The sequence below is a fragment of the Harpegnathos saltator genome, unplaced genomic scaffold, assembly GCF_003227715.2.
Source record: "Harpegnathos saltator strain DR-91 unplaced genomic scaffold, Hsal_v8.6 scaffold217, whole genome shotgun sequence".
NCBI lineage: Eukaryota > Metazoa > Arthropoda > Insecta > Hymenoptera > Formicidae > Harpegnathos > Harpegnathos saltator.
Genome location: NW_020230003.1, coordinates 764,328 through 785,782, shown reverse-complemented (window position 1 = coordinate 785,782; position 21,455 = coordinate 764,328). Strand labels below are relative to the sequence as shown.

At 42.6% G+C, this 21,455-nt stretch overlaps 2 protein-coding genes and 1 pseudogene across 5 annotated transcripts; 2 read left to right on the top strand and 1 right to left on the bottom strand.

Moving 5' to 3' along the window:
- The first annotated feature begins 6,372 nt into the window (after positions 1–6,372).
- On the top strand, positions 6,373–8,430 carry LOC105191467 (uncharacterized). Of its 4 annotated transcripts, XM_025298371.1 has the most exons (7): positions 6,506–6,588; positions 6,845–6,951; positions 7,226–7,303; positions 7,388–7,444; positions 7,522–7,775; positions 7,966–8,134; positions 8,272–8,430. In XM_025298371.1, exons 2-7 carry the CDS (start codon positions 6,888–6,890, stop codon positions 8,391–8,393), a joined length of 744 nt encoding a protein of 247 aa, XP_025154156.1. In that variant the 5' UTR covers positions 6,506–6,588; positions 6,845–6,887; the 3' UTR covers positions 8,394–8,430. The 4 variants fall into 4 exon arrangements, with proteins under 4 accessions (XP_025154154.1, XP_025154155.1, XP_025154157.1 ...); XM_025298369.1 differs by lacking the exon at positions 6,845–6,951 and having other exon boundaries at positions 6,373–6,588; XM_025298370.1 differs by lacking the exon at positions 6,845–6,951 and having other exon boundaries at positions 6,373–6,588; positions 7,966–8,128; positions 8,272–8,405.
- A 98-nt stretch (positions 8,431–8,528) lies between these two features.
- LOC105191468 (protein ANTAGONIST OF LIKE HETEROCHROMATIN PROTEIN 1-like) lies at positions 8,529–11,353 on the bottom strand (annotated as a pseudogene).
- Positions 11,354–14,305: 2,952 nt separating this feature from the next.
- On the top strand, positions 14,306–15,427 carry LOC112588438 (uncharacterized protein F54H12.2-like). The gene is made up of 2 exons (XM_025298404.1): positions 14,306–15,009; positions 15,091–15,427. The coding sequence occupies exons 1-2, from the start codon at positions 14,306–14,308 to the stop codon at positions 15,425–15,427; spliced, it is 1,041 nt and encodes a 346-aa protein (XP_025154189.1).
- The last annotated feature ends 6,028 nt before the right edge of the window (positions 15,428–21,455 follow it).

The window sequence follows — 21,455 nt, the reverse complement described above, 5'->3', positions numbered from 1 at the left end:
GGCCAAAGAGCGATACCTGCGGGAATACGAAAAAACAGAAGGTATTGTTCTCGATAGAATCAATATCGCGGTTAATTCAGGGTTGCGTTCGGTTGCAAAGCTTTGCCTCAATTCGTTCTGGGGTAAATTCGGTCAGTGATCTAATCTGCCGAATACCGAGGTCGTTAGGACGCGTAAACATTTCATGTCGCTGGTCACGAGTCCCGAGCATGAAATCACAAACATATTGCCCGTGAACGATGAGGTTCTCTATGTCTCATGGCGATTACGACAAGAGGCGCTTGTTCCCTCTGCAACTACAAACGTCGTAATAGCGGCCTACACGACGGCACAGGCACGCTTGAAATTGTACGCTTATTTAGAAAAATTAGATCGTAGAGTGTTATATTATGATACTGATTCATGTATATATTTGAGCACGGGTGACCCCAATGAGTATGAGCCGCGTACGGGTAATTTCTTGGGCAATATGACGGACGAACTCGAAAGTTATAGTCAAGGTAGCTACATAGAATCCTTTGTATCCGGAGGCCCAAAATTTTATGCCTATGTCGTTCGCACTCCACAAGGTAAAATTCATGAAATTTTCAAAGTAAAGGGGATAACCTTGAACTTTGAGACTTCGAAATATATTAATTTTAGTAGTATAAAAAACTTATTAGTCATCAATAAAATATCTATCGATGAGAACGAGGAAGAGAAGAAAGAGGATGCGAGGAAAACTTCGATAAATCTACGTTTTAGAGCGATTCGTCGTACAGCGTTTCACGACATTGTAACGAGAGACGAGAGCAAGTCATGCGTGCCGGTGCTCCTAAAACGTAGATTCGACGACACAGGTCACTCTGTGCCATACGGTTACGTAGTGGCGTAAGAATAGCAGTGGAGCGTGTTCTTTCTCCTCCAAATCTAAAGAATTATTTGTAGAGTAAGAAATATATAAATATAGACGTTTCTCCAAAAGCGACCAACTTGTATATCGTGTATGCACTAGCTCTATAAGAAACTTTTGTGCAAACTGTATGTATATATTCTATTAAAATAAAACTTTTGCAAAATAAAGAAGAAATAAGATCCTTCACAAATATATATGTATTTCTATCTTTGTATATGACTCCTGAATCACAATAAAATCTTAGCAAATTATGTCGCTAGAAGCAGTCTCTTTCACCCACAAGCGTTCGCTCGTACGAGCTCATTTAACAATTATTAGCTCACAGTTTCACGCTGGAAAGCTAATATCCTAGCGGCGCTAAAATAAGCTATTCCCGCGGCCGCGAGCGCCACGTGAAAAAGCTTATTCGATGTGGCGCTTATATGAGCTAAGGGGACCGCGCGGCTGCCGCGGAAGGGCCCCCGGCGCGAGTTTATAAGCTCATCGCTGTTTCTCCTTTTCTTCAGCATTTATGTAGCTTCACTAGGTAACTGAATCAGTCATTTGGCAAAATGGATGTGCGCTGGAAACATCTTTGGACATCGATCGTTTGCGGCCCTACGGGTTGTGGGAAAACGATATTCGTAAAGACTTTTCTTCGCTATTTACCTGCGATGGCGGATACACGTTTCGACAGGATCCTATTTTATTATGCCGAGTGGAAGGAAGCTTACCGCCAACTACAGCATGAAGTGGCGAAATCGGGACGATGCGTGATAGAATTTCGAGAAGGCTTACCGCGCCTGGATGATTATTCAAACGATCTGCTTGTCGCGAAAATGGTGATCATAGACGATCTCATGAGAGAATCGTCATCGTGCGAAGTAATCGTCGATCTGTTTACGAAGGGTAGTCATCACAAAAACCTCAGTGTTATATTCATTGCGCAAAATCTATTTCATCAAGGACGTGGACAACGAGATATTTCTCTCAACGCGAATTACATCGTGGTGTTCAAAAACCCTCGCGATCGTGCTCAGATTCGTCACTTGGCCAGGCAGGTGTCTGGAAGATTCAAAGTTTTTGGAAGAAGCTTACTATGACGCTACATCGTTTCCACATGGGTATTTGTTGCTTAATCTGAAACAATCTACCCCGGATGAGTATCGGAGATTCGTACATGCATCTTCCCCACTGATACTACGCATTATGTTTACGTTCGGCGTGGATCCACCAGAAGTTACGTATAAAACCCATGCATACGATCATTCTGCGACAGGTTTATCGTCGTAATGGCGGTGAGTGGGGAGAGCAGAGCGAATACAAAAAAAAGGCGATAGAACCGCAAACGCAGCAAAACGGTCCATCGGTGAGAAAAACATCTCTCTTCTGAAGGCGTTGTGTTACTTGATGGAGAAACAACGTGTTGCCTTTCTGCGAGAAGCTGACCGTGATTTCATCAGATTTGCGAGTGCGCCTTCAACATGCTCAAAGAAACGTACCGCTCGACAGAAGAGAAAAAAATCGCCTATCGCGTTACAAATCAACGTTGCGTCATATCGCTAATGATCGCGGTGATTGAAGAAGCAAACGGAGAGCGATAATGCAGCGAGGGTACCTTATTTGATCGTCCCTATACTCGGGGCTATATTATCCAAAATTATCGGTAATTGAGACTGTTCACGCTTGAACCATAGAAAGAGCCAAGAAGATGGTACTGATTTCTACGGATAATCTCGAGAGATTGCAGCAGCAGGCCCATACATCATCAACTTCAGCGTCGTCGTCGTTGTCGTCTTCCTCGACTGCGATCCCCTCTGTTTCGACAAATAATGCCGCAACTGGGCTGAACATAACACCAGTAGAGAATGAAAATACGGTGCATACTCCGGGTTCCGTCCCGTCGCGTCTCGATGCCGAGATGCATAGAATTCTCAACTCTCCGGTTCTCGGAGGAGCACGGGAAAAATGGAAATTGTATAGAGAAGTACTTCAGCGATATCTGTCTTCGAGAGCGGGAAAAACACCGATTACGCGGAAAAAAAGAAGAGAAGCTTGTTGTTGGTGAGATCGATGAAAACGGTGGGGAAGGGGAAAATACCTCTCGCGAAGATGACGATTACGCTGACGGAAACGCGGTAGAAGAAAACGCTGGTATGATTGTAAATGAAGATATTCCTAACCTAGAGACTGATATACATCGAACGTTGAATGTTTCTCAACATGTACGAGACGAAAGACGCAGTCGTCATCATCGCATCAGCGAACAGAAAAGCATCGGAAGAATACTGAATAAAGTGTCAAAAAGTTACTGGGCTAAAGCGCGCAAGTTGCTGACCCATTTGTGTGATGTGGCGGTACCCGGTCGATTAAGTTGGGACAGACAGGGAGTCGTGACTATAGATGATAGAATTCTGAGAGGATCGAATATCGTCGATCTCTTGAACGACGCGGCTCGCGAACGAAAAACTAGCAGAGCGGTAGCGAGAATACAGTTTGCACGACTTTTGCGTGAAGTGAATACTTCTCCGGAATTTGTAGGAAATCAGGAATTATTGCAGGAAGACACGGAAGAAAATGATCTTTCCGCGAGATTGAGAGAAACTCTTCCGAGAGGTAGCAGTACTCCGCTCCCGTCACCTAACGATCAACTTTGGTCTAAACGTAAGATTGCCCAGACGTCGCTTGAGGAAAAGGATGACGAGGATGGACGGCCGCTGTTTGTAACAACTAATGAGAATAGAAATAAAACGCGAATGAGCGGTGACATTTTTAAACCAGCGAATAAAAGATCCATGATAGATTGGAACCCGTTAGAATTGAGTATAGCTTCTTCAATGGCTAACAGCTATGCACATCGACTTCCACCACCGAAGGGGCGAACATGCAAGCGCGCTATCGGGGAGACGTCTCTCGCGGGAGAAGAACACAACGGGGGGCGTGTACACACAACATTTATAACTTCCGATCAATATAGGCGTAAAACGCGTGTGAGCGACAACGCATCTAAATCAGCGAATAAAAGACGTTTGATCAATTGGAACACGCTGGAATGACCGATCTCGCAAAATTCTACTACGATCCTGCACACTATGCGGGATACTCTGTGATAGAAAATCTTTCGCGAACAGCAGGACCCGGCTCCGCACGCGAAGAGATTATTCGTTGGCTTCAGTCGCAGGATGCGTACACACTTCATCGGCCGATACGACATAAATTTCCACGTTTGCATTACAACGTCACGAATATCGACGATCTGTGGGAGGTCGATTTGATCGAACTCGCTAATCTCCGAAATTACAACGAAGGCTATTGTTACTTGTTGACAATCATCGATGTGTTTAGCAAATTTTTCTGGGTGGAACCAATACGAAGCAAGTTTTCGACCAGTGTAACAGAGGCTTTTCGTCACGTACTCTCAAAAAAACGAAGGGCGGATGCCGGCGTGGTAGCAGAGTGACAAGGGTAAAGAATTCATCGGTCAAGCATTTCAAAATTTTCTGAAGGAAAAGAACATGTTTTCGCACGGTGCGAAATCCTGATGTCAAAGTAGCGGTGGTTGAACGCTTCAACAGAACGCTCAAAGAATGCTTATGGCGCTATTTTACACACAAAAATACACGTCGTTACATATGTTGTGCACATGATGTTTTGCAAGGCATCGTTCATGCTTATAACTCGACATTCCACCATTAAAATGGAACCGGCAAGCGTCACGTTGGACAACGTACGCCTTGCTCGTGAACATATGCAGTAGCGATACTATCGTCTCGATGAACTCGATCGAAGAAATCATAGTCGAGGAGCTAAATACATTAGTGTGAGTCAGTAGAGCGAAAGGAGTCTTTGAGAAAGGATATGAGGCGAACTGGACGGAAGAAATATTTCGGATTCACCGTATTCTCGAATGGCGAAATCCTCGTGTATACGAATTGAATGATCTATCAGGTGAAGTGATCGATGGGATATTCTACGAACAAGAACTGGCCCGGGTAAATAAAAATTTATAAGAAGAAGAGTTTATCGTGGATAAAGTGATACGACGCAGAGGACGAGGAGCTAATAAAGAATTATTCGTCAGCTGGCGGGGTTACCCCTCTAAATTCAATTCCTGGATACCTGCTTCGAATCTAAAGCTGCTTCCAAACTATGATGGGGAAATACCGGTTTCTCATAATTCTATCGAGCAATAATAGCATGCGATACTATCCAGAAAATACAACTACTTCATTTATTATGGAATTGCCTCAAGAAGTGAAGTTGACTGGTTTATGGGAAGTTGCGCTTACCGAAATTCCATTCCCCTTTAGTTTCTTACACGTGCATCCCGAGGAAGATGCAGAACTCAAATTCATTTCGTTACCACGTGAAAATATTAATACCAAAAGCGTCAAAAAAGATGAAGGCCAGCTATTCAAATTCGGGGTTATCCGCATAACCCCGGGGGTTTACGCTACGATGAACGAACTGTTACAGGCTTTAAACAACGCTAGCTCATTGCTCAAAACACACATTGCTTGGCACCAGGATCCTTATCATGGCGGTAAAGTAACGCCCCAGATAGCACACGGACGTCCACTGGACGTCCGTTATATGTCCATTTCTTTTACAAAAGACGTCCATAGGACGTACATTTATCACAACTTCGGACGTCCATCTGACATGAACGTCCGATGGACGTACATCGGACGTCTTACAGGTCCGATATCCAAATAAGGACATCCTTGTTACGTCCAATTTATGTCCACGGACGTAAATCGGACATACGAACATAAATTGGACGTGAAACGTACATCCATTGGATGTCTGGTGCTATCTGGGGCTGTACTGCACATGCGATATTAAAGAATGCAATAGATTTCATTTCGTGAAGTTTTCCGACAAAGTGGCTCGTATACTTGGCTTCGATATGTATAGACCGAGCGAAGAATTAATTCATCTTAACTTGTCGAAAATTATGCAGAGACGTGTGGCGTACTATCCCAATACTGATCGTAATGTGAATCCCCAGAAAGCTGGAGAAGAAAAGTTTTACGCTTTTACCACGGCAAAACGTAAACTTATGTCCGAGGAACCAGGTAGTGTGGTGCGGGGTGTACCTGATAAACTCTTTGTTTATTGCGATATTTGCGAGTCTTATATAACGGGAGACGTGCATTCTCCTTTTCTCCGAGTGGATCCCGTCGAATACAACGATGGTAAATATGCTTACGGACGTAACATGGTAAAGCATTTTTCGCCACCGAATTATATTCCATTGCGATTAACATGTTTCCGCACGATCGAAATAGATATAAGAGTTCAGGTTGGCGAAAGAATATCATTTGAATTTGGGACGTTGACAGTTACATTACAATTTAGGGTGTGTTCACGGAGCTCGCTCAGCGCTATTTAGCGCTACAGGCTGTTCATGGAGCTAGGTAGTAGCGCTAACAAACGCTGTTGTGACGTCACTAATGGTAGCGTTCTACGTTATGACTGGACGCTACCAACGCTATTCCTTCCGAGGTAGTGCATTGGTAGCGTTAGTGTTTTATGCGCTTCCTGAACACTATCGGTAGTAGTAGATAGTAATATGACAGTTGTGTAAAATTTACATCGTGGTGACTAGTGGCATATAATGGATAATTACGTTGAAATAAGTTTGCATGATGCCGAGAGCGGAGAAGAATTTACAATGACATCTCCGGAAGATGCTGTTAAAGCAACAAATGGTAAGTTATGTTATGGTCGTTAAATATTTGTGTTTGCGTTTTGATCTCTTGGTTTAATGGGAATGGATTTCTTAATCGTAACATAAAAATAACTAAAATATATAAAGATAACTTAATAAGTTTCTAACTTTTATTATATAATGCACTTTTCAATTTTTAAATGTTTACTGTTTTTCTATTTGCATTTACGTTTTTTCTTATTTTTCTTATTTGCCTTTTCATCTTCCTATTTCACAAAAATATTAATTACCTATAGATATGTCATTTGCAACAACGTTATTAAATGTTGCACGTCAAGCATGTACACTAATGTACACCAAACATGCAATAACACTGATGCACGTCAATCATGCAATTACACTGGTACGTACACAACTATGCAATAATATTAGTGCATGTATTGGTACACTAATGTTAGTACATTACAATATAGATAAAGGGGCCATATTACAAAACAATTCTCCATATATGGAGAATTGTTTTGTAATATTGTTTATGGAATTGAGCTGTAGCAAAATATAACTTGACAGTATGTATATGCATGTATACATGTATATGCATGTATACATATTGTATACAGGTTTAAGAATTGAAACACAAGACAGCTATTTTATTTTTATAAGTAACTTTCTTTTAGGTATATCTGAAGATACAGTCCTATTGTCTACCTGTTCATCGAATAATGTTACCACTCTTATTACGGACAGTATGTCTGGTTTGTAATATTTCTAGGTCTTTCTTTTTGACAGTACAGTATGATCTATTTTTAATTAATGCAATGTATTATTTGTTTTGACAGATGCTGACATAGATGCAAACAAAGTTGATAACGATCTGGAGAACTTATCGGGAGACAGTAAGGAAATGTTGAACTATGATTGTATTTATTTCTTTTATCGTGAATATATTTAAATACTTTGTTTTGTTATCTAGATTTTAAGTGGTCTAATGAAGCTGTACTGCTGTTATTAGAACAATATAGACAATATGAGAAAGACATGTATTCTGGTAAAATAACACATAAGAAGACATGGGAGAAAATATCACAAGTAATGAACGAAAAGGAGTATGTAGTAACAGGCAGACAGTGCAGTACTAGGTTCAATACAATGAAACGAACATACAAAGGAGTAAAAGACCACAATAAAAAGTCCGGCAACAATAAACGAACATGGCCTTATTTTGAGGTAAGTGTATGATAGAGAAAAAAATGAATGATTACTCTCAGACCGTATCTTATATCTGAAATTGTTTATCTTTAGATGTTGTACGGATCGTTTCATTGGCTAAGAAATATCTAGAGATAAACTGAAAATTGTGTTAAATATAAACTCTGACTATACATTCCTGAAATGAATGAATGTAATATTTTATCAGATTATGGATAGTCTTCTGGAAGCAAAACCGTATATGGCCCCTTTATTTACGTTGTCACTTACTGCTGCTTCGTCAATTGCTACTGAAAATCCTGTTAGATGTAGCAGCAGTTGCTGCAACAGCTCTACCTCCTCAACTATGGATCTGGACAATAACGTTCCTCGTAATTGTTAATACTATTCAATTATTAATTAAAATAAGACTCATGTTCACAATATTGAAAATCGAATAACTTGCATTACATTCTAGTGTGGAGGATCTCTAAGTCTTTAGACAGTACAGTATAATAAATATATGTATTTCCAGATAAACGCAAGAGAAACGACGACATTGCAAGTGCAATATTGGAAAGTCGTGCGATAGCAGAGAAAGAAAAAGAAAGAAGACATAGAGAAAGAATCCAAGTTAAAGTTGTTGGAGAAGCTTGACAAAATATTAGAAAAATTATAGTTCCTTAATATTTATATTATAGTTCCTTATTATTATTACAATATTTTCTATTTTATATAAAAAGGAACATGGAAATAAAATTACTTTTCACATATACTATAGATTATGTTTATTAATTACAATTTATATTTCTTTTTACACATATCTCAGTGGAAGTCTTTCACGTACAAGATCTCTTTTTACACTACCAGCATTAGCAGCGTCATGATGCTGTTCAATATTAGCATTTTCATCAATCATTTCTTCGTTCTCATTGATTTCGATTGCAAGTTCATCACTTCTCATTAAGCAAATATTATGTAGCACGCAGCAAGCGATAATATGCTTTGGAATTAAAGTCACTGTCTTCATAGGTAGTACAGTCAGAAGACTTCTAAATCTTCCTTTCAATAGCCCAATTCCTCTTTCCACAGCTATTCTCGCTGATTCATGGCAGAAGTTGTAATTCCGTTGACGTTCTGTTAGATGTCCGTTGTCTTTATATGGTATTAATAAATTGTCATGAAGTTTATAGGCTGAATCTCCAACTAAATAGCAATCGTTTGGGAATTTTGATGCATCTCTCAAGTACAACTGAACTTCTGACAAACGAAAAACTCGTTGATCGTGCACTGATCCCACATGTCCAGCATAACAATGAGTGAATTGAGCATTATGATCACACTAAAAAATAAACATGCAAATCAATACACATACAATAAAATTTCAAAGCAAAGACATATTAGTTTATATACAATAACAATCATTTGATAAAAGTACCAAGTATATTTATACATTACATTAGTTACTGCACATAATTAACTAAGATATATTACTTTGTGTGTGTGTGTATTATAACAAATTTACGCAAATAAACACATTACCTGCAGTTGGATAGAATGATGACCTTTTCTATTAATATAAGCTTCAGGATGTGCTTAGGCTTTGTAATTGTAATGAGGCGCAGATGCACCTCGTTACTACCGACCGACCACCTGTCGGGCCGAAGAACGGTGCTTGCGCCAAAGTACCGAAACGATCGCGCCGCCGCTATCACGCGCCGCGGCGATCACGCGCTGCCGCTAGCGCGCGCGGCCGCGATCACGCGCCGTCACCGTGCCTCGCGCCGCTCGATCGCCGCCGTATCAATCGTAGCGCGATCAACTATAAAACGGCGGCGATCGAGCTTCTAGATACCAGACCGATCCGTACCGCCGATTCGATCTAGACGCTTGTATGCCGGAAGAGAGAATATCCGGACCGTTTCGCTCTGCTTTCCGTATTCCGACTACCCGACCGGCGACTAAGCAAACGGGATTGTGCGTCCGCAGTCTCGATCGAGCGTACTCGATACTTGGCCGTCTCCCGTCTTCCTGGGCTCGTGCGTGCGCGTGCTCAGTCGAGCGTACTCGACAGTCTCTCGCCTTTACCCGCCGCCTTAAGTCAGGGGTTCGTCCGTCGGCGAACTCCGCTGAGCGTACTCAGCCTTTAGGCGATCCGTCTAGCGACCAAGAACCCGGGACGGTGTGTCCGCCGTCTCCGCTGAGTGTCCGCAGCACTTGGTCGCTTTCCTCCGCGAACGTAGGGAAAAGGGAAGGTGCGTACGCCTTCTCTGTCGAGAGTCCTCGGCCCCGACGGACGAAATCATTTCGCGTATCCCGCGACTCGCGTGCGTGCGTTCGACCGAGAATCGAAATCTCCGATCCGGCGACCATTTATACGCGAGCGATTTCGAGACGAGTATTGGGCGATAATTGTCCGAGACGCCCAGCGTCGCGAAGCGAGACCGATCACCGCGCCGTTACCGTCGTTACCGTCTACACGCGTCGCGCAATAGGCCTCGCCTTCCGCACGGCCTATCCGTCTGTACGAGCGCTTGTACCGCTCACCGAACCGCACCGTACCATACCGACGCGTCTTATAGACGCAACCCGCGACACCGCCTTCGGGAACTCTTGTATCTCAATAAGCATACAATAAAACTAAGTTATTTCGATTGCCATTATCAAGTGTCTCGCTGCTTTACTCCTCCTCGAATCCGGACTCCGACGAGCAGTATCCGCGCGAAACGCGTAGCAGCGACCGAACTGCGGAGTTCGGCCGTTACATAATATTTATGTGCGTACCATCAATGGCGCCAATGATTTTGGGAAAATCACTGGTGACTTCAAAACATAACCAAGTTTGATGAACTCGTTCGTCTGTAGGCCATTTTATTATAAAAGGTGCCAGTGCAATTAAAGCATTTATAATACGTCTTGTAATAATAAGTGCTGTACTTCTGCCAACATTAAATCTTTCGCAAATGGATCTAAATATTCAGAAATGAAAATATTACAAATTATTTCATTCAAGATATTACAATAACTGCATTATATTAATATAATGTAATGTACCTTAGTGAATCTGGAGTGGCCAGTCTCCATAATGCCAATAAAAATTGTTTGCGAAGACAAATCATCGGTGCTCCAATTGTCTTTCTTTGTAATTTTGGCTCAATGATTGATAGTATATAATCAAAAGTCGCACAAGACATTCTAAATCATATATATCAGTCATTTTATATTAATATCAATCCAATCACATTAATTATTTATTAACATATGTTAAGAATGGTTCTAATAATGTATATATTAACCAATGTTGTAAAAAATGAAAGAAATTTTTATTGTACAAGTTGTATTGTAATACCTAAAGTGAGCTTTGAATTGCTGATCAGTTAATGTTGGTATTGTAACTTCTACATAATTTTCTATTCTGGGCACGTGTTTACGTTTTCTCCTGTATCTTTGCACAATTTCCAGTTCTTCGTCGCTTTCAGATGAGGATGATGATGTGATTATTAACTCACGCATTATGAATGCTACAGCTGTTAATATAATATCTTTCCGATTTTCCTCTGCTTGCTCCATTTTACATACTCTCTTTACAAAATATTTTTCTGATTACCGTAACCTCGTGTACTCTTCAAGAAACGAATGTGAATTCAGGTTCAATAAATGGCTCCGGGCAGAGCTGTTACACTCTACCCCTTACGCCAGTAAAAGAAAAACAGGAACAATGCGCACACAGTCCCCACGATCAAAAAATATGCGCAGTTACAGAAACCACATCCAACTGCCACGAAAGTGAATAAAAAAGTATACCAAATATGTCATTTACTGTTTTCACTTCTGTTGCCAAGCAACAGTAATGCTACGCTACTGCTGTTCACGGAGCTCACTATCGCTGTCGCGCTATTGGCTCTGTGAACACTTTTTGGTAGCGTTAGTAGTGTGACAGTGAGCTCCGTGAACATTCCCTTAGACGTCGAGATTAGAGATAATTATTCCGTAATTAGAACACATAGATATGACACCTTATTTAGAATATTACGAAGCACACTCCGGGGGAAATCGTGGTGGCGGAATTCCACGAGTATTCGTAGGATCGCGGTATCAGAGCGGTCACGGTATCGGTAGTTTTCTCAGTGGTCTGTTCAGATGGGTGTTGCTTTATTTAGCCAGTGGTGCGCGTGTCGTTGGAAAAGAAGCTCTACGCGCAGGGATTAATATACTCGATGACGAGGGGAATAACACAGCATTGAAAGTAGCTGTTAAAACACGCCTCAAGGAATCAGGCTCAAATCTCAAAAGAAGAGCGGAAGAACACGTTAACAATCTGATGAAGGGGTCGTGTTCCGTACGGCATGAGCTGCCGTGCGGAATTTCGGTTCGCGGTTTGGCGCTGCAGGGCGGGCGGCCTGGGCACCGGGGTGTTCTCGCAAGCGGCGAGGAGGCCGGTCTCTCGCGAGCGAGCGCGTGGGGCTCCCGCCGGCGCCCCGCGACAGACGGACAGCTCCGACTGTGGCCGCTATGTGGCGCGGCCCGCGATTCCACTGCCCGCAGGCAAGATTCGGCCGCCCGGCTATATAACCGGGCGCGCCTTGCCTTGCCCTGGCTGCTGCAGTATTTCAGCTTGGCCATTCTCAGTAGCAAACTTGTGCTGCTTATTAGTGCGATTGTCGTACTGTTGGTTACCGATGCGCTTTCTAGGATTTCCTAGAGCGCGATCTGTTCTCAAGTTCGGATTCGAATCACCGCTCTACACACTCTGCTGAGTTGAAGGCGGCGCCGATACACCCTGCTGGGTTGAGGCTAATGGTTCGATCTCGTCTTCTATTCTTGTGCTCACAGCGTTGCCGTGATTTAGAAGAGACTCGACCGTCTCCCCTCGGAGTTCGAGCTCCCTTGTTTCCCAAGCGTCCGTCGGGACCTTGGCGATTTAGGAACGGGCTCGGTCGCCGTCTCTAGAGCTTCGATCCCTTTCTTCCAAGTATCCGTAAGGGAACTTGGCTTTCTCGCAGGAGCGGCTTGGTCGCCCTGCGAGCTAGAGTTCAGAGCTCATCTTCCACGTGTCCTCGGGACTGTGGCTGACTGTAGGCCGTTACGTCCGGAAGGGCAGGCCTTCCGAAACGACGGAGGTCGTTTTGTTACACGTACTTGATGTGCTCCGGGTGCCGTGCACCATTGACGTCACAGACGTGTGTGTCCTGCAGGACTTTGCGTTGGCGAACGGTTTTCGCCTTGTAAATAGCTGCGCTTATTCTCTTCTGCGTTTCTACTGCGTTCCTTCTGCATCGTTCTTCTGCGTTATTCCACTTACGTTACTACTGCGTCTATTACGTCCATTGCGTTGTACATTGCGTGTCACTTTGCGTCATCACATGCGCGTCACTCCTTTCTCTTATTTTCGCCGCCGTCTCTGGGCGCGGCGCGTCGGCGCACCGTGTTGCGCGTTTCTGCAGGGCCTGTGGCCGCCTTACGGACCCCAGCCGTCAACCAGGACGACCGGTCGGTCGTCGAGCTTACTCAAGCGACCTGGACACAGGCGGACGTTGCTCTGCGATTCAAAATCACCAGCCAGCTCTCCGGAGCTATTCTATGTTCGGTCTAGTTCCGAACAAGTCGGGATATAAAGTTCCTGCGAAAATCGGAAAAGCTCAGTTTCCTCTCAACACGCTAAGCAGATAGAGCGGTAAATTATCTTCGCGCAAACATCGGGTCAGCGCTTTTAAATCAAGTAAGAGGAAAGTGACTCGAAGAAACGCATCGGGGAAGAAACCGGGTAAGAAGCTAGCGAAGAAACCCACGAAGAAGAAGCGTTCAGTGAAAAAAAGTAGGAGAGGACTCACACAAACGTCGGGGAGTTATCAAGAAGCGTACTGTGTCAGATATTTTTTCCTAAACAACCCTACACCCTTCCTAAACAACCTAAACCCTTCTTCCTGAGGATATCTTTGAGCTCTATCACCCTAAAGCTCTTCGGCTCTCTCTCGATTGACGTCATCTATCGTCAAGCTAGCGTCATACGTCGTAGCGTCATACAATTCGTCCGGCACACACAGTTATTTGCTTCGGATCTCGCCTTCTCGTCGTCCCGTCATCCAGTCCGCAAGCTCGTCGTTACAGCACCTTCCGAATATCGTCGTCTCGTGCGTGCTCGCAACACTTAACTAATCCTCTGAGACGGCTATTTTCTCTTGCTCGTAACACGTCAGGATCCCGGCTGAGCCCCCAAATATGTAGGTTTATTGAATACTATTTATTATCTTAATAATACAAGTGGATATGTCTTCCGCACAGAGTCGAGGTTGTCGCTTCACCCACAGCTCACGAGAGCACTACTACTTTTTTTTCGGTTGTTCGCACGCACGCACTCTTCTTTGTTTACTCCCACGCTCTCTACGATATCTGCCGCGCAATGTGGGCCGTTCCAATCACTTAGTCCGCTACCCTCGGCTCTATAACCCTACAGTATTGAGAGTTCACAATGGATTCACTACAAACCCATGTCCTCTCTCACGGACGACGCGCCCGTCGAATTCGTCGTACCCAGGCATGGAGAAGAATAGATAGATCTTGCTCATACCATGCTGTCGCTACGCATACGAATAGAAACGGAAACCGGAGTAGGAGCCGCCGGCGCAAAAGTAGGCCCAATAAACCATATACTGCATTCGATGTTCAATCAAATCGACGTATATTTCAATCAAAAGCTCGTGTCTCCTCCAAACAATGCTTACGCTTACCGCGCTTATATAGAGGCGTTATTAAATTATGCTTCACCAGTAAAAACCTCCCACCTGGCTTCGTGCCTGTGGTACAGCGATACTGCAGGGAATATGGACGCTCTACCTGGAGCGACAAGCAATCACGGACTCGACAAGCGAGCCGCTTTTGTACAAGGAGGGCGAACACTAAATCTCATAGGTTATCTTCACTGCGACGTCTTCAATCAAGATAAATTCTTGATCAACGGTGTCGAAGTGCGCATGAGGCTTGTTCGTTCGAAAGATTCCTTCTGTCTTATGGAGGGAAATACTATGTCACGGATACGCATTTTAGATGCTACACTACTCATCAGAAGAGCTAGAATAAACCAAAGCATATTACTTACTCATACGAAAATGTTGACCAGGACTATTGCTAAATACCCCCTCACGAGAGTCGAGGTTAAATCATTCACGATTCATAGCGGCGTCGTAGGAGAGACACCAGACAACGTCATTCTTGGACAAATACCAAAGCGCATAATTATCGGCTTTGTCGATAACAAAGCGTTTAACGGTGTCCGGTATTTAAATCCATTCAATTTCCAGCATTATGGAATATATTTCTTTTCGTTGTATGTCGATGGTACTTAAATCCCTAGCAGGCCGTTACAACCCAAATTCTCTGGTAACGAGATGCTCTATGCCGAGACGTATCACACTCTTTTCTCAGGAACGGGCATTCACTTTTTGAACGAAACTAATTCTATATCCAGAGAAGATTATCCTGCTGGTTATACTCTTTTCGCTTTTGATCTCACTCCTGATCTGTCAGCTAATTGCGCGGGCCAATGGAACCTTGTGAAACATGGTAGTTTGCGAATGGAAGTACGATTCGAAAGAGCCCTCACAACAATGGTCAATTGCTTAGTTTACGCTGAATTTGAAAGCTTGCTGGAAATAGATTGTTCTCGTCAAGTCATTGTAGATTATAGCGGTTAAAACGAGTCCCCCACTTTTCTTTTCGACGTCATTCCCTTTCCCGTGTAAAGATTTTTAGCATCATTCTTCTCCAAAGTAAAAATCTTGAGAAAGAAACTCAGTCGGCTTCGAGACGTAAAGAGTATAGTTTCGGCAAGCAGAATTGAGAATACAGCGAGAACATGGATGTGATCATCGAAGTGCAGTGTTTCCGCAACCATACCTATGTGCTCAAGGAGGTGGCTATTGTCGGTATTAATGAGGCATTTGTCGGACATTGGATCTTAGCTCCAGAGTATTCATTTGCGGAATTGAACAAAAAATCAAGACGAATAAATAACTGGCTTTCGCTGAATTATCATGGAATCGAGTGGTACGATGGGGAAATTAATCCAAAATATTTTTATCCCCGCTTGCGCGAAATTACGAGTCATATTCGTGACTTCATGACAAAGGCAAGGAAAAAGCGAGCTACTTGCAAAATTTGTTAGCGCGAAACGTGTATAATCTGAAGAATATCTCGCTGACGGCCAGTGATCTTTCATCTAGTGAACGAATAGAAGGCTGCTCATTTCACACATTTAGAAAACACAGATGTTGTGCATCGCGTAATGCACAATGATTGTGCATTACGCGATGCATACAAATTGAAACACTGGTTCATCGAACAAAGTCAAATCAACATCAGGAAACGCGGCAACATCTATTTGACCCGGTGCTTGTCTTCCAAAATTGATGAGGAAAATAGAGAAAATAGTTATTCCGACAAATCAGGGAGCGAACAGTCACCGGTTGAAGAAGAGGGAAACGAGATAAATACTGACAAGTAACACTAGAGAAGTGCCATACGGCGATTTTCCTGAAACTTGGCATACAAGTAGTACATGGAAAACTATTGGACATGTATATTGTTATATCGGCTCGAAAGCCGTTTGAAGGGTAGAAATCACCCTTATCGATTTTGGAGGTAAGTTCGACTATTTTACGAATTATTTTTACGATTGTTGCGAAATCAGGTAACTAAGGGTTTTTGGGGTCGCTGATAACAAATCTGAAGTCGGATTTTAAGAATTCAAAATGGCGGATCCAATATGGCGGTCGCATTTTTTCAAAATGGTTCAATTTTTATGACAATTGGTATCTAGGGGTTTTCGGGGACCCTGAATACAAATCTAAAGATCGTTTTCAAAAATTCAAAATGGCGGATCCAATATCGCAGATGAATTTCTAAACAATTGTTGAATTTTCATGAAACTTGGTATCTAGAGGTTTTTGGAATGGATTTCGATGTCAGTTTTTGATAATTCTCCATGGCGGATACAATATGACCGACTTGATTTTTAACAAACCAAGAATGCAGGATAAAAATTTTCTCACTCTTTGTCGAGCCCAGGAATAACCAATGTGGAGGTGGTAAGAAATTATTTCCTTTTTTTTTAGTTAATTAAATTCTATTATTTAATTATAATAATTAATTTTTTTAAATTGATTTCTTTTCGTTTATATACAGTTATTTATAACGCAACCTCCATACAAATTAACATTTTTTCCTATATATAAATTGTAAATGTTTTAACGCTCGCACTTAAATTTAAAAACAAATAAAAAAACATTCCATAGGGTAGGATTCGAACCTGAGTCGCTTGTACGATACGCAGGCACCTTATCCACTATACCACACTCGTCTCTCGTAGATCTTACCTCCAAAATCGATAAGGGTGATTTCTACCCTTCAAACGGCTTTCGGGCCGATATAACAATATACATGTCCAATAGTTTTCCATGTACTACTTGTATGCCAAGTTTTAGATAAATCGCCGTATGGCATTTCTCTAGTGTTACTTGTGAGTTGGAACATTCCGTCGAAGACTATAACAATCGCGTTACCAGAGGTAAACGAAATTATATAAAATGAATTCGCTCGAAATTCAACATGCGTTGCAACATCTCAATGCTAGATACACAGGCGTCCATCCAGCCGATAGACTACCGAGGGTGTGGACGAGGTCGACGGTAGTAGTCGCTAATACGGACAATCATGATCGTCCGGGACAGCACTGGGTCGCATTCTACGTCGATCGGAATGGAGCGGCCACATACTTCGACAGCTACGGGATGCCACCCTGGAACTCACGATTTCTCCTGCGTCTTAGAAGAAATTCCATCACTTACCAATGGAATACCTTTCAGCTACAGGGACTCTTATCGATGACTTGTGGTCATTATCGCTGTGTTTTTCTTTACTTTATGTGTCGGGGTTATAACCTCGGGCAGTTTAACAGTTTGTTTACCAATGACTGCGAACGAAACGATCAGTTGATTGTACGAATATATTAGGTGTAGTAAAAAGGAATCCATCATTTTTGCATGAAATTGAAGGCTTTAATTACCATAGTTAGGATGATCTGATTTAGGTCAAATATGCGCCGTTTTGTTCGATAACTTGTTGCCATTTTGAAGGTAATTTCATTATGCCTCTCTCATAGAAGCCCCTCGTCCCTATTGGCAAAAAATTAAGACAGTCGATTTTCACAAGCCTCTCTTGAAGCGAATTTTTCACCAGAAAAATTGTTCGCCATGGACAGGAACAGATGGTAATCACTTGGTGCCAGGTCCGGACTATAAGGTGGATGCATAAGACCTCCCAATCAAGCTCCCGGAGCTTCTGGCGAGTCACTATCGATGTGTGTGGCCTGGCATTGTCCTGATGGAACACAATTCCTCTCCTATTGGCCAAAGCTGGCCGCTTCTGGGCGATTGCTTCCTTCAGACGGTCCAATTGTTGACAGTACAGTTCCGAGTTAAGAGTTTTGCCGTAGGGGAGCAGCTCATAGTAGATAATTCCCTGCCAATCCCTCCAAACACACAGCAAAACCTTCCTGGCCGTCAATCTTGGCTTGGCCACCGTTTCCGCCGGCTCACCGCGATTCGACCACGACCGTTTTCGCTTGACGTTGTCGTAAGTGATCCACTTTTCATCACCAGTGACCAACCGCTTCAGAAATGGGTCGATTTTGTTGCGATTCAGCAGCGATTCGCAGATGGAAATTCGGTCCATGAGGTTTTTTGCGTTAACTCATGTGGTACCCATACATCGAGCTTCTTTTTGTATCCAGCCTTATTTAAATGGTTCCAAACGGTTTTTTGTGCAATCTTTAGCTCTTGGGCAATCGAAACAGTGCTTACATGATGGTCGGACTCGACAATGTCCATGATTTTATCGATATTTTCGACAATTGGCCTTCCAGTGCGTGGTGCATCTTTGACATCGAAATTACCGGAACGGAATCGACGAAACCAAAATTGCGCGTGATTGGCTGTTACATTATCAGGACCATAAACACTATTCACATTTTCAGCCGCCTGGCTTGCGTTTTCGCCTTTATCGAAGAAAAACTGTAAAATATAGCGTATTTTCTCTTTGCTAGTGTCCATCTTTGACGCGCGCTCAAACAAAACTGAGTCAACTAATCACAAAACTGTCAGAAAGGTTTTTTTAGTACGAAATCTGTGGAGACTTTGAGCTCCCCAAAAGCGCACGCATCCGTTTTCCGTGCGGCGCTATAGAGCGCGCGCAAGTGTCACTCGTGCGGGAAAAAAGACCAACGAGCAGTAACCGTTGGAAGCGCACACAGAGCTCACGAATATACGATCGCTAGTTCATAGTTAGTCACTCTTTCTTTGTCGTGTGTGACACCGCGATTTCTGCACGCGGTCGCGATTGTGCGAGAGCGGGCAGGCAGGAGCATCGGCTCCGTTCGACACAAACACATATACATATGAGTCCCGCTGTGGCTCATATGTCGTGCGAGCGCAGAGAACTATTTTCTTATTGTAAACGAATAAGTTGTGACTCACCTGTGACTCACGTGCTCTGCAGCTGGCAGGCACGTGCGCAATAAAGGGACCAAAGAAGAACACGCCTAGGTTAATTTAGGAACCTACCCTCCACTTGCATCGGCGAGAGAGCAAGAGGACACAAAAACCCTAAAAATCTCATCTTTCTAACGCCATCTAGTGGAACCCGATCGGACTTATACAACGCGAGATACAGATAACTAAAGCCATCTATTGGAAAAATAATTGATTTCTTTTTACTACACCTGATATAAGAAAATCTTTTGTCAATGTAAGCGTAAATCGCTAGATCATCATATCCCTGTGTACCAGGTTCAATCCTGTATTAAGAAAAATGTATAAGAATAAAATGTGAATGAATTCTTTGAAAAATATTGTGCATTCCTTTCTCTTCGCCTCTTCTCTCTTCCCTGATTTCCAGTTCGAGGTAACAAATCCCATTGTAAACTTTTCGAGTTCGAAAGCGAGAGTCCCGTATAGGTAAAAATATTCGGGATAGACATAGACCAGAGGTATCGTCTTCCAACAATCGCCGGGTAGTTTTTGTCTTTGAAATGATCCCTACCTGCTCGAACATGCTCGCACACGCTCACGAGAGTCAAGAGCCGGGGTTTCATGGTGGGGTCTTGAGTCCCGTAGATTCTAGAATTGGTCAAATTTTTCACGCGTGACGTCGATACTCTTCGTATGTATATAATATAGCCACTTTCCATCAGGGTATAGCAGTAGCGCAGGGCATAAGGCGCTTGACTCGAGAGCCAGCGGACCCAGGTTCGAGAATCCGGTCAGGGCCTACAGGGTTTTTCCAGAGACTTCACACTAACCGCATACATACACACACACACACACACACACACACACACGCCGCACTCTCTCCGTTCTACGTGTACGTCCTGAAACCAGTCTCTACCAAAGAGTAGCAGTAGAGTAGTAGTGGTAAGACGTTTGACTCGAGAGCTGTGAGGTCCCGGGTTCGAGCCTCACAGAGTGCCAAGGAGATTTTTCTAAAAGTAATATGCAAATTAACCAGCTGACCAAGAACTAGAATCACTAACAACGCCTAATATGAATAATAAAAATTTGATATTTAGATTACGCTAATTTTTATTCCGGTGATTCAAATTTCCGCCATTTTCAGCCTTAGGGGTAGGTATGGCCGCCGGCGCCGGTGGGCGTGGTCTAGGGGCGCCGGAAGGTCGAGTGGAGGGGGAATGTTTTGACTGGCCATATCTACCCCCATACTACTAATGTAATCGTAAACGGGCTATTCCTCGAGTTTTTCCAGAGAATGTTCCACCGATTCCCATAATTGGAATTGAAGCTTGTGTTCGTTTTAAATTAAGTTGTTGAACTAATTTTTCTGATATAAATGATAGTTCAGATCCAGGATCTATTAGCATACGCACCTTAAACAAATCTCCATTCTCTAACGATATTAATGCTTGACTAGTGGCAAGAATAATTGGAGTTCGTTTTCAATTTCCTTTTCAGTAGTTTGAGTAAAATCATTTTCTAGTCAGATGTTTTTATTAAAATTTTGAATATTATGATCTTGAGCATTTGAATCCTTTCCTTGCGTAGACGTAGCTAAATTCTTCTTAATTTCTGAATGTAATGACGTATGATGTTTTTTGCCACATTTTATACATCGCTTCTTTGAAAAACATGTATTAAATGAGTGAGATCCTAGACAGTTAAAACATAATTTTCGTGATGTTATAAATTCTCGTCGTTGTTGAGAGGATTTAACTGAGAAAACTGGACAACTAGCAAGATAATGTGTCCTTTTACAAAGGGTACACGATTTTGTATTATTATTTGTAGAAAAATTTGCAAATACGTGAGCCTTGATTGAATTATTTGAACGAGATTTATTTGAACAATTATTTGAACGTTGATGTAAAATTATTTTCTTTAGCAAATCTTGAATATCGCTCTAAATTCTCCATAGCTCTTGCGCGTCCAGTTAAGAATTCTTCGAATTGAGATAACGTTGGAAGATTTGGAGAAGATCCTAATTGTATTTCCCATGCTTCTCGTGTATCTAATAGTCTAACTAGTAGATATACAATTATTGTCTCCCATTAATTTACAGGACAACCTTGTGAACGAAGCGATGTAAGAGATTCGGTGATTATTGATGAAAAAACGCTGAATCTTCTAGCTGATCGATGTTTAACAGGTTTCAAAT

Excerpts from the sequence above, each read along its gene's own strand:
- LOC105191467 (XM_025298369.1), top strand. The coding sequence starts at position 6,495 with ATGGATAATTACGTTGAAATAAGTTTGCATGATGCCGAGAGCGGAGAA. Across the intron at positions 7,304-7,387 it reads TATTACGGACAGTATGTCTG|ATGCTGACATAGATGCAAAC; the intron begins GTTTGTAATATT and ends TTGTTTTGACAG. Across the intron at positions 7,445-7,521 it reads GGAGAACTTATCGGGAGACA|ATTTTAAGTGGTCTAATGAA; the intron begins GTAAGGAAATGT and ends TTTGTTATCTAG.
- LOC112588438 (XM_025298404.1), top strand. The coding sequence starts at position 14,306 with ATGCTGTCGCTACGCATACGAATAGAAACGGAAACCGGAGTAGGAGCC. Across the intron at positions 15,010-15,090 it reads AAAGCGTTTAACGGTGTCCG|GCCGTTACAACCCAAATTCT; the intron begins GTATTTAAATCC and ends AATCCCTAGCAG.